The 13,523-nt window shown below is 39.5% G+C and overlaps 1 protein-coding gene across 1 annotated transcript; it reads left to right on the top strand.

Annotated features, from left to right (window-relative positions):
* Positions 1–3,027: 3,027 nt before the first annotated feature.
* LOC103438540 (uncharacterized) lies at positions 3,028–5,001 on the top strand. The gene has a single exon (XM_070825074.1). The coding sequence runs from the start codon at positions 3,028–3,030 to the stop codon at positions 4,999–5,001; it is 1,974 nt and encodes a 657-aa protein (XP_070681175.1).
* Positions 5,002–13,523: the final 8,522 nt, after the last annotated feature.

The following is a 13,523-nucleotide window of genomic DNA, read 5'->3' as shown; positions in this document are numbered from 1 at the left end:
GCACAATTTTTTGTTGTTGTTATTATATAGAATTTTAAATTTTTTTAAATTTTTTAATTTTTTTTATGTTGAAATTTTGGTGAGTAAATTGAAAATTAAATCTTATGTTTTTGGTAAGTAAATTTTGGTTTTAGATTTTTTGAGTGATTAGGAAATCTAAATAAAGAATTGTGATTAATGGTAGTTAATTAAACAAGAGTTTAATTTTGGCCTATCACCGCAATTATTTTCCGAAATAAAAATTTTCGGGTCCAGGCGTTACAAAAACTGCCCACTTGGGCTGATATCGTTCGCTGGCCAGGCTTGGGCAATAAGCCTGTATACACACAGGTGGGCTACAAATGTAAGCCCAGACGGCAAAGGCCCAAAACAGGGGTGTCAATCCTGTGCAGCGTGGTACACTGATACCGCAACCTTTATAGGGTTGGGATAAGGTGTGGTGGGAACACCGTGGCTAAGAAGGCCGGTGTCGGGCCAAGATGAGCTCCAAAGCCCAAAGGGTTGGTGTTCACTAAGAATAGGCCAAGCCCAAATGGGCTTGGTTTTTGAACCAGACACCTCAACGTAAGTTGGTGAACTCGTCGGAAAAGGAGACCGGCGCAATCGATGTAGGCCGTGGGTACGCCGGCCCTATAAAATTGAACGGAAAGTGAAAAACTCTCAATGTTTTAGAAACCCTAGAAATATTCGATCAAAATTTTAACGAAAAAAAAACATCGAATTAGTCAAGGACTCGTCGGTGACGACTTCAAGTCGTCGGGGAGGTAGCCATAATGGATGGGCATGGCTGCAGGCCATGCTACACGATAGTTCAATAAGTGTGATGCCATCTAGGCTTCGGGTTCTGGGATTGGGTCTAGAGCTGTGGCTCCATGGTTGGGTTTCTCAGCTTGGGGAAAGGAGCCTAGCAACACGGTCGTCACACGCTGAGTTTCTAACGAAACCCTAAAAAAGTTCTTTTTAATTTTTAATTCAATTCCAGATTATAAATTAATTCAATTTCATGCATATTCAACATATAATTCAATGCATGGACATGTATTCGATGCAATTCATGACAATATCAATTCACATAATTCAACAATATGGATATAATGCATACACAATTTACGTAGAATCTAAAAGTTGAAAAACGTAAGGTTGGATCATGCATTATGGTGAATGTTCATGCTATCAGAGTTTCAGATATATCGAGATAAAAGTCGTTGTTTTGGAAGAACCTGATTGCGCGATGATATTGATGAACATGTCTGATTCAGAAAACTTCCACGTCATTTTCCTAAGCGCAGTGGTAGGAGCATGCTGATAAGGTGTTGTGGCTTATCTTATTTTATTTGACAAGGAGAGAAGAGAGGCGCGACATGGAGAGAGTAGGGAGAGAGATGTGTTTGTAGAGTTGTGTAGAGAATGTGTTATGCCTTTACAGTGTCTTTATTTATAGTAATAAGGGAGGGAAGAATCCTTCTCCTCCGAGGAATACAAGTCCTAATAGGGAAGAATAACTAGTATAAAATATAATCTAGGATTTACATAATCACATTTTTATTTGTTTATACCATAACTCACTTGAAAAATAGATTTAGTGTTCAAATTGAATAGAATAATAAAACAGAAAATGAATAATTGTTGTGCATGGATTTGGTACGCATGATTTCCAACATTTTATTTCTGGGAGTTTGTGGTATAACTTCCAACATTTTATTTTATTTTTAAAATTACGGTTGCGAAGTTTAATAAATATTACATTTTTCTTGTAAATGAGGAGTTTAATTGTTGTGCAAGGAATTTGATTGCTGAGCAAGAAAGAAGATTTGCTCATTATTCTCCTCAAAGATTTGTTCATGATTGATAGTAAACATTCATGTTCTATCCTCCTAATTGTTGTGTAATGCAAGGCGTTTCATTAATTGGCGTTTCTGGTTTAGAGTTTAAGGTTTAAGGTTTAGAGAAATGCTAACTACCTTCTCATTTACGTTCTTCAATTTGCCTTTCTCACTCATCAAGTGCCACGTGAACACCACTAATACTCAAAAATACGTTTTTAATGCCTTAAAAACTCATAAATATTTTTCTGTTTTACCACTAATAAAAACTCTTTTTACCTTCCATATTTCTAAACCCGCCCACTCTTTCTTCTTCCGCAAATCCTCAGTCGTCTGCAATTTTTAAGCACACAATTTTTTTGTCCATGGTCTTTTCTTCCCAATTTAGCTTAATTTGCCTCATATGTCATTCTAGGCTAAATTGCTGCATGCTATAATTGTGCTGCATATTCAATTTTGGGTTTTTAAGAAGGGAATTTTAACAAAAAGCTCTTGGTATTGTTCACTTTAACGAAAAATTACATTTTTACACTAAAAAGTCAATCCTGTTACTATTCACTTTACCCTTTATTTTGTCTTTATCATTAAAACTCAAAGTTTTGAAACCCTTTTAATTAGTTTTCCTTTATTTTTAAGGAAAACTAATAAAAAAGGTTTGAAAACTTTAAGTTTTAATGATAAAGACAAAATAAATGGTAAAATGAATAGTACCAAGATTGATTTTTTAGTGTAAGAATGTGTTTTTTCGTTAGAGTAAACAGTACCGGAAGCTTTTCGTTAAAGTTCCCATATTTTTATCTAGTTTAGTCCAAGTCAAGGCAATCTAATTTAGTTTTAGAAGTTAGTCCAGTCTGGGATAGTTTGGTGAAACAAACCTACCCTAATTCTATGTATCCAGCGGGATCCTTGCAGAATCGAAAACCGATATTGTACGTATTCATTCATTGAATAAATCCAACCGATTGACCAAAACGTTGGACCACCGTGATTGCTAAGTCTCTAGAGGGTGGCCCAGTATAAGTGCTTGAAAAGGAACTCCAAGCAAGCACCTACTCCTTCTCCAGGGACAGGGACAGAGACAGAGTCCTAGAGTCGTCAAGTCTTTTTCTTCTCCTCCCGCAAGGAAACAGTCTCATCTTCCAAACTCCAACCACTTACCAGCCACCTTGTGTTGAATTTGAATTAGGGTTAGGGTTTGAGAAACATGATGATTCAGATCAATAAACAGCCAGTGCTCCTGCCTCCGCCGCCGCCGCAAGGGTGTTTGACGACGGCTGCTATTCCGACAAGAGCAGCCCGAAACCTCCTTGTCCTCAACGCACCCACAAGGTCAACAACAATTCCGACAACTATTTCAATGGCTCGTCAAGTCCGACATTCGGTCCTCCCAATAATCCCGATGATGAAAAGAAGAGGAAGAAGAGCAATGGCGGCTTCCGATTCGGTTTCGGCTGCTGCTGTTGTCGACGTGGATATGGGGATTCGGAGGAAGAAGAATAACAAGAATAACAAGGTTTTTAAGGCGTACGGCGACCCCTGCCTCGATCTGTTTTTCAACGTCACACAACGACCCGGCGATTACAGCGAGGAGCAGCAGGAGACGGAGAAGGAGTATCACACCAAAATGTTTAACTATCTGCGGCAACAGCTCCCCTTGGCCTGGTCCCACGATCCTCTCACCACTCTCAAGCTCATCTTCAACCTCTCTTCCTGCGGTATCGACGGATCGAAATGGTACAGTGAAGCTTTTGAATTCGCAGCTGTTTGGCTCCACCACAACCACCCCAACACTCTGTTACGCAACTTCGGCTCTCTTGCCGACTCCTTCGGTCCTTTGTTCACCCTGCTCGACGTTCTGTACGGCATCCTCGTTCCTCCTCAGGATCAGCTGGATCACACACTGGAGGAGTTACTCCAACGCGAGAATCCGAATTCTCATGCTGATCGGTACGCCCACGACCCGACTTACAGGCTTTTGCACGACCGGGGTATGGATGCTTTTGCGGAGCGGTTGAAGTCCGATCTTGAAAAATTGAAGCAGAACAAGCTCGAGCTCAAGCCGTGTGATTATGATGACGATGTTGACGATGATACCGACTACAATGCTAAACGCGGTTCTCTTGATGCTTATGCTTATCATGATCTTCTCGTTTCTTTGGCAATAGATTGTTTGCTTACAGGGAACCCTTGGGAGGCACATAAGGGGCGCTCCATTTCGCTGGAAGAAAGCACTGCGAGGAGGCTTCTCACCCCCGAATCAGATGTATCGCGGGAGTGGGAGCGGCTGAGGAAGGAGGTTTTGGCGCCCTTGAAAAACTACTCTAGTCGTCAAAGTCGGTTTGGCAGGTGGGAGCGCTGCGAGGTGAAGAAGTACTTGGAGGAGGTGAAAGCAGCAACAACAATTATAAAGCCCGACGCTTTACTTCCATATGACATCCTACGCTATCTGGAAGATGGTAATGTTGGGGAAGCGGCAGAGCTTCAATGGAAGGCAATGGTGCAAAAGGTCAAGGAGGGCGGCAAATTCAAAAACTGCTGGGCTGTATGTGACAACGGCTGGTGCCAGTCATGGAGTTTGAGTTTGGGACTTTTGGTGTATGAACTGAGTGAAGAGCCATGGAACCGAAAAGTGATGAATTTCAGTCTGCCTGATTCCCGCTGTAAGTTTATTCCGCCCATTCATTTTTTGCCCCAGCTGCATTCCATTCAGGGCCTCGACGATGTTAAGTCCAAGTTCTCCTTTCTGACGAGAATGGAGAGGAGAATGGACATAAGCAGCATATGTATTGATATACAAATGGTGTTTGATGCGATCTTGGAAGTTGTTGTCAAGGAGAATTTGAAGCCAGAGCAGATGATCAAGAAGCTGTTTCTGTTCACCGACTGCGCAGGCTATGATTGGAAGGGTTACGAGAATCTGTATGAGGCCGTACGGAGCATGTTCGGGGACAAGGGGTATGGGGATGATGCGGTGCCACACATTGTGTTTTGGGATTTTTGGTGGGGGTATCGTTCTCCATCCTTTGATTTTCCTCATAGAGGGGTGACGGTGTTGCGTGGCTACTCCGAAAATTTGGTCAAATCCTTCCTGGACAATGGTGGGGATTTTCGCCCTCACCATCTCATGGAAGTAGCCATTGCCGACAAAGAATATCAAACTCTTGCTGTAGTCGACTGACTGACTGACTCAACATCCGGTCCCTCCTTTGGCATTGGCGATAGCATTGGCATTGGAATTGGATTGATGATCTATATGATCTTCTGCGATCTGATTGTTCATCATTTCTTACTTACCGCAGTTTCCAGGTAGAATTTAAACTAATAAGTCATCTTTATTAGGAAGAAGAGATATCCTATGTGTGTTTGTCTGTATTAGCTAGATGTGGTTTGGATTCATTCCAGAGCTCTCTCTCAACTTTATGTAACATTAGAAATAATCTTCATGTAACTTATAAATACTCATGTGTTTTAGTATCCTTAATTTTAATGTAACATTAGAAATAATAGAAATAATCATGTGTTTTAGTATCCTTAATTTTATTGTTTCCTAGGTTAGTTGGCTACCAACATGCAGGGCCGTCTGAGGTTTTGAAGGCCCTATGCAAAATTTGTAAAAGAGTCTCTCCTTGAGATAGTTTTAAGTTAAAAAAAGAAAGAAAGGACAATGCTAGGAAACATTCACTTAAATCAAAACAAAGCCACTTAGTACTATGGTCTAGTGGATACTCGTTTTTACTTGTAAGTGAGATATCTTAAGTTCGATTCTCGCCAAAGGTGAATTTGAACCACATTATTGCTAGCTCATTGTAAGACTTAGCCCAATTTCTCACTTTTTTAGTGTTGATAATGTTGTTCATTAAAAAAAAATATTCAAAATAAACTTTAGCACTAACTGATTGCATGTTTACAAATGTCATTAATGATAAATAAATAAAAACTACAAACATAATTTTCTCTAAATAATCAAAAGTAGTTCTATCTTAAACAACCAAACATGAAAAAAAACTTCAAAACTCTAATTTTAAAGTTTCACTTAAATATATAACATTATTATATAATAAAATTAAGAAACTATCGTTTTTTAGGGTGTTATTATTGACACTCAAAATATCTCATTGTACTCCAAAGTTTTTATATTTAGAAAGAAAAAAATAATAATCTTATAAGGAGTACACAATGCAGTTTTACAGTGCTAACAAAAACAATTTTTTAAATATAGAACATTATTACATGATATTAGATGACAAAAATTTTAGGGATCTCATCAAATTTGAGACTCTGTGCGACTGCACATTTCGCTCTCCCCAACGCCCCATTTGCCAACATGTGCAATTTTTTAAATATAGAACATTATTACATGATATCAGATGACAAAAATTTTAGGGATCTCATCAAATTTGAGATTCTGTGTGACTGCACCTTTCGCTCTTCCCAACGCCCCCTCTGCCAGCATGTTATGTTTTATTCTCTGTTCTGTATCTGAAAACTAGTGGTACATGATATTATGGATGATTAATTAAGCTTATTAGTTACTTAGTGGTGAAAGCAATTGGTTGCTCCTAGACCTGACAATTTCTGACATGACTTGTTAAGACAACACGAAAACAACAAAAAATAACGTGTTTCGAGTCACTACAATAACTAATCGGGTCACCTGGTTGCTCCTAAACCTGACAATGTCTTCACCTCGCGGCTTTCCCATGCGATAAACATGCCAATATTAGCGTACCGAAATTGAAAAACATGCCACAATTAGCGTACCAAAATTGAAATTTTGGTATATGGTAATGTCCCTAAGCTGTAGTTCATTTGATCAGTAATTTCATATCGTTTGCTTTCCAAGGAATTAATTCGAATACATATGAATCTCAATAACTTTTACCAACAATGACTGATGAAAATATATAAGCCATTTGTAACATATTTACAATCACAATGAACTTGTTTTGCAACCTACTCTTTCCCCATCCAACCCTTACAGCAAATACGTACGTTACATACATCCCCATTCACCAAGACATGAACACCCTTGACCCGTATCCTAATAACAATCACAAAACGGTCTAAAAAGGACTAAAAAAACGAAAAAAGAACTACATAACACAACAAAACAATGAAAGATTCTTTCCTTCATATGCCTCTTCCACACAAGTACCTTGAGTCAATCCTCTTTCACAGAGACTTCCCTCCTTACTCCTCCCCCCCCTCCCCCAACACAGTTGGATAGACAGAGAGATTTAGAGAGAAAGAGGAGGGGAGAGCTTTGTTGTTTCCTAAAATATTGTGAACAAAATAAAAATTATCTCAAATTGCTTTTATATCTCATACAATGCCCTAACCACTTCTCATAATTACAATCCATGTCCCATTTTATTTTATATTTATTATTTTTTGTAATGATTTTGTTTTTCACACTATCATGAAAAATTATTAAACTAAAATCTCGAACTTACAAGTACAAATGAATACCCGTAGTATTAGTGGCGTCCATTTTATTTAGTTTTTGAGAAAATTAACTAATATTCAGAAAGCATGCACTATATATTATTTAGTTTGTAAAAGTGTTATTGACACATCAAAATTATTATCGTGTACTCCCACTTTATAAAACAGTAGATAAAATTTGCACAAGAATGTGCATGATGACTTTTCTGAAGTATCAATAACAACTCCCTGTTATTTCTTATATTTACTCCTTTTTATACGAACAATATTGTTAGATGAAAATAATTGAACAATTGTATAAAGGTAATAACTTAATCATTGGAAGAATGTTTTGCTTTTGTTTTCGTTTAATTCTCTTTGTATAATGATTAAGATAGCAACGATTGCATTTTTGAATACTTTTCAAAATATGAGATGAATGATGGATAAATACACTCTTACTCATCATTGGAGAATTTGGAACTCTAGACCTGCCATACTCTTGCTCATCATTCAATACACTCTTATCATCGAGCTAACCATAGTGGCTTATGTAGACTACGTTGACATAACTAATTGGCTTTCCTTATTATAAGGAGACCATGGAGGGATTGAGAATTACTCCTACCTGACATCTGGCGAAGACTCTAAGCTAGTATTTCCTAATTGATGTGCATTTTATACTTGTTCTTAGTATTTTATTAGTTTTTGTGATATAACTAAAGATCAACGAGTCTCCAGTTCAACTAGCACCCGAACCGATAAGCGTATCAAGAGATATGCAAATACAAAGTGTATAAGTTGCCATCCTTTTTTGAGGTGATTTGAACATGTAGGAATTGTATCTTCTCTTAAGAAATTCCTGTGACCCGTTTTTTGATCACATCATCACATCTTCTCTTATATATAATAAAAAAATTGAATATACATGAAGTCTCAAGACCAAAAGACGAATCTTAATAGAAAAAGAAAGACAAAAACATCTCTGTGAAAATATCACATTTTATAGTACTACCCACCATAATATGGCATTATTCATGCCTGCATGTGAAATTTAATTCGAGGATTGTATATCTTTATCATCTTCTAATATTAATATTAATATACACAAACAAATTAATCATTTTTTTAACAAACAATAGTATTTGTACGGGTGAGGAAGTGGGCAGAGTTTTACAATAGGCTTGCCATAATAATGTAGTTCAACTTCGTCTTTGGCAAGAATCGAATCTAAAACATCTCACTTATAAATGAAGAGAAATAATTATTAGCATATACAGCTAACACATTCCAAACAAAATGAAAGAAAAATTAATTAGATGTCTAATTATTGTTATTGCCTCAATCATTTCCATTAGCTTTATTAACTATTTCCATCGTACCTTCATCTTTTTCGTCACAAGAAATTTCAGTGTACTTAGAATATAGCTTAGTATATCAAGTGTCATAATACAATTGGTTATTATTTTTTTTTTCAAGTATCCAACAACTTATATTTATGACACTTGGTGTACCAGACCCGACACACTTCTACACTTTGCAATCGAGCTAGTAGACTGGCCTAGATTTTCGGCATGTACTGCGAACATACAACAAAATAGTACAAGAGTGATTTTCTGTAAAGCAAGTTGAATGAGAATACTCTGACATCTAATGTAAATGTTTTTATCGTCAAGATAAACATTAGTATAAGCACAATGTATATTTTAAGATCTAAAAATTGGTGTGGAGTAGGGGTGGGCAAACGGGTAGAGGAACCGCGGGTAGGGGCGGGTAATGTAGGTTTGGGATGGGTATGGGCCGAGTCCTCTGTTTTTTGGGAACAAATGGGGAGGGGCGGGGCGGGCCATGGTTATTTACGGGGTGTGCCGGTTCCTAAACCTTAGAAAAACGGGCCCCAGACCGGCCCATTTTTAATTATAATCAACGGTCGAGATTGAATGATAACTTATCATTCAATCTGAACCGTTAATTTGTAACCTAGGTTTCCAAAATCCAAATCAGTTTCAGACTCTAAGTAACTCTCGAATCTCAATCTCTCCAACACTCCCTAACCCTCTTAGCTCTCTCGAATCTGCGGTGCCACTCCTCCGTCCACCTTCTCTGACACGACTCCGACCAGCCACAAGCAAGCCACACACACAGACAAGCACTCACACCCTGCTACTCACTCTCTCACTCCCACGCCCTCACCTCTCCAGTCTCCACCGTCACTCCCTCAAGCCTCGACTCCCTCGACGACTACTGTCTACCATTGGCGTAACCAAGACTTTCTGGGGTGGGAAAGTCAAACCTGCTTTCCAGGTTCACCAAGAACGAGTTTAATTTGGAGTCCAAGTCTACCATCGGCGTCGAGTTTGCCACCAAGACTTTGACCATTGATTCCAAGCTCATCAAGGCTCAGATTTGGGACACTGCTAGCCAAGAAAGGTGATATTTTTTTCTCTTATTTCTTTTTTCCTCTCAGTATTCTCTATATTTTTAGTTTTTCTGATTTGGGTTTGATTTGATTATCTAGCTGATTACTTGGAAATATTTGATATATATAATATCTTGGTTTGAGTTTTGATTGAATTGTATGCGCAGCTCAATTGTTCATTGCTATCGGTTTTGAGTTTTCTGGGATTTGGTGGAGATTTCATTCCATGAGGGTCTGCTGCTCTGCATGTTTAAGGTAATTTTGTGGGGATACTGTTTTCTATGTAATGCTAATTACTAATGCCAGGTGATATTATTGATTGCAATGAAAACTTGGATAATGCCATATCGATTTTGATTCTTAATACGAGTTTTATTTCAGTTTGTGTTTTCTGCATTCGGTTTTGTATGTCAAGTGTTATGATTATTTCAAAGAACATCGATTCTATCACTTGCAATTTTGTAGATGGCTAATGAAATACTGGCCTACGAAAGGAAAAAACAAAGGCCTAGAAAGCGTCGTTGGTTGATGTTTTAATCAATTGAGAAAACTGTGATTACTCATATTTCCAACAAATTAAGGATGCTTCTTTCACTTGGGGATTCCATACATTAAAAATTGATGTTTTAATCAATTGATAATTTTTTTTCCCAAACAAATAAAAAAAAAGGGGAACCGTGGACCCGGCCCGGACTGGCCCGTTTGAAACGAACCGGGTTTGGTTCAATTCCTGTAATGAAATATGATGTACCCGGCCCGGCCCGTGCCCAGGCCTAGTGTGGAGCGCTTGTATAGGGCTTTAAACATAAGTGCAGAATAAGGAGCGTGTGAGACTAAAATACAAGAAAAATAAGGTGCGATCAGATAGCCATGTGATCCAAACGTCCGCATCTATACGTTATTATCCTTAAGGTGATAGGGGTGTTTTCAAGAGAAAGGGCAGTGTGGCAATTAAGAAGAGAAGCAAGGTTGATTTAATGGATGAAATGGTCAGCTTAGGCCATCTCCAATCGATGGTTGGCCAAATGGCTCGTTTTAACCCTCTGGCTTTCCAAGATCCTCCAAGATATTTGTAACATCCTACATCGCCCAGGGGAGTGATCCTTAAATGTATATTCTCATCCCTACCTAGAACGAGGCCTTTTGAGAGCTCACTGGCTTTGAGTTCCGTCGGAACTCCGAAGTTAAGCGAGAAGGGGGCCAGAGCACTCCCAGGATGGGTGACCCACTGGGAAATTGCTCGTGAGTTCCTAAAAACAAAACCATGAGGGAATGGTAAGCCCAAAACGAACAATATCGTGCTACGGTGGAGCGGGCCTGGGAAGTGATCCGCCCCGGGCCGGGATGTGACAAATGGTATCAGAGCCAATCCCTGGCCGGAAGTGTGCCGACGAGGACGTCGGGCCCCTAAGGAGGGTGGATTGTAACATCCCACATCACCCAGGGGAGTGATCCTTAAATGTATATTCTCATCTCTACCTAGAACGAGGCTTTTTGAGAGCTCACTGGCTTTGGGTTCCGTCAAAACTCCGAAGTTAAGCGAGAAAGGGGCTAGAGCACTCCCAGGATGGGTGACCCACTAGGAAGTTACTCGTGAGTTCCCAAAAACAAAACCGTGAGGGAATGGTAAGCCCAAAGCGAACAATATCGTGCTACGGTGGAGCGGGCCCGGGAAGTGATCCACCCCGGGCCGGGATGTGACAATATTAATATTTTAATAAACAGTACATGACCATATTTGCCTCCGTCTCCAACCAAGGGCCAAAGGGCTAGAGGACTCGTTTTAGCCCTGTCACAAAAAACCGTCTCTAACCGAGAGCCATAGGGCTAAACATAATTTATTATTTAAATTTAAAAACTACAACAACTTAAATTTAAAAACAACAACTTAAATTTAAAAACTACAACTTATATTTAAAAACTACAACTAAAATTTAAAAACGACAAATTAAATTTAAAAACTACAACAACTTAAATTTAATATCTATAATCAACATCATCTTCATCATCCGTCATCGTAGGAGTATAGTCAAAGGTAAACAACTGGGGAGTGATCCTTAAATGTATATTCCCATCTCTACCTAGAACGAGGCTTTTTGAGAGCTCACTGGCTTTGAGTTCCGTCGGAACTCCGAAGTTAAGCGAGAAAGGGGCCAGAGCACTCCCAGGATGGGTGACCCACTAGGAAGCTATTCGTGAGTTCCCAAAAACAAAACCGTGAGGGAATGGTAAGCCCAAAGCGGACAATATCGTGCTACGGTGGAGCGGGCCCGGGAAGTGATCCACCCCGGGCCGGGATGTGACAATATTAATATTTTAATAAACAGTACATGACCATATTTGCCTCCGTCTCCAACCGAGGGCCAAAGGGCTAGAGGGCTCGTTTTAGCCCTGTCACAAAAAACCGTCTCTAACCGAGAGCCATAGGGCTAAACATAATTTATTATTTAAATTTAAAAACTACAACAACTTAAATTTAAAAACAACAACTTAAATTTAAAAACTACAACTTATATTTAAAAACTACAACTAAAATTTAAAAACGACAAATTAAATTTAAAAACTACAACAACTTAAATTTAATATCTATAATCAACATCATCTTCATCATCCGTCATCGTAGGAGTATAGTCAAAGGTAAACAACTGGGGAGTGATCCTTAAATGTATATTCCCATCTTTACCTAGAACGAGGCTTTTTGAGAGCTCACTGGCTTTGAGTTCCGTCGGAACTCCGAAGTTAAGCGAGAAGGGGGCCAGAGCACTCCCAGGATGGGTGACCCACTGGGAAATTGCTCGTGAGTTCCTAAAAACAAAACCATGAGGGAATGGTAAGCCCAAAACGAACAATATCGTGCTACGGTGGAGCGGGCCTGGGAAGTGATCCGCCCCGGGCCGGGATGTGACAAATGGTATCAGAGCCAATCCATGGCCGGAAGTGTGCCGACGAGGACGTCGGGCCCCTAAGGAGGGTGGATTGTAACATCCCACATCACCCAGGGGAGTGATCCTTAAATGTATATTCTCATCTCTACCTAGAACGAGGCTTTTTGAGAGCTCACTGGCTTTGGGTTCCGTCAAAACTCTGAAGTTAAGCGAGAAAGGGGCCAGAGCACTCCCAGGATGGGTGACCCACTAGGAAGTTACTCGTGAGTTCCCAAAAACAAAACCGTGAGGGAATGGTAAGCCCAAAGCGAACAATATCGTGCTACGGTGGAGCGGGCCCGGGAAGTGATCCACCCCGGGCCGGGATGTGACAATATTAATATTTTAATAAACAGTACATGACCATATTTGCCTCCGTCTCCAACCAAGGGCCAAAGGGCTAGAGGGCTCGTTTTAGCCCTGTCACAAAAAACCGTCTCTAACCGAGAGCCATAGGGCTAAACATAATTTATTATTTAAATTTAAAAACTACAACAACTTAAATTTAAAAACAACAACTTAAATTTAAAAACTACAACTTATATTTAAAAACTACAACTAAAATTTAAAAACGACAAATTAAATTTAAAAACTACAACAACTTAAATTTAATATCTATAATCAACATCATCTTCATCATCCGTCATCGTAGGAGTATAGTCAAAGGTAAACAACTGGGGAGTGATCCTTAAATGTATATTCCCATCTCTACCTAGAACGAGGCTTTTTGAGAGCTCACTGGCTTTGAGTTCCGTCGGAACTCCGAAGTTAAGCGAGAAAGGGGCCAGAGCACTCCCAGGATGGGTGACCCACTAGGAAGCTATTCGTGAGTTCCCAAAAACAAAACCGTGAGGGAATGGTAAGCCCAAAGCGGACAATATCGTGCTACGGTGGAGCGGGCCCGGGAAGTGATCCACCCCGGGCCGGGATGTG

This window comes from Malus domestica, chromosome 07 (assembly GCF_042453785.1).
Source record: "Malus domestica chromosome 07, GDT2T_hap1".
NCBI classification, from domain to species: Eukaryota; Viridiplantae; Streptophyta; class Magnoliopsida; order Rosales; family Rosaceae; genus Malus; species Malus domestica.
This window is presented reverse-complemented; position numbering and strand designations above follow the sequence as displayed.

What these genes read in the sequence shown, in the direction of transcription:
- LOC103438540 (XM_070825074.1), top strand. Translation starts at nt 3,028, where the DNA reads ATGATGATTCAGATCAATAAACAGCCAGTGCTCCTGCCTCCGCCGCCG.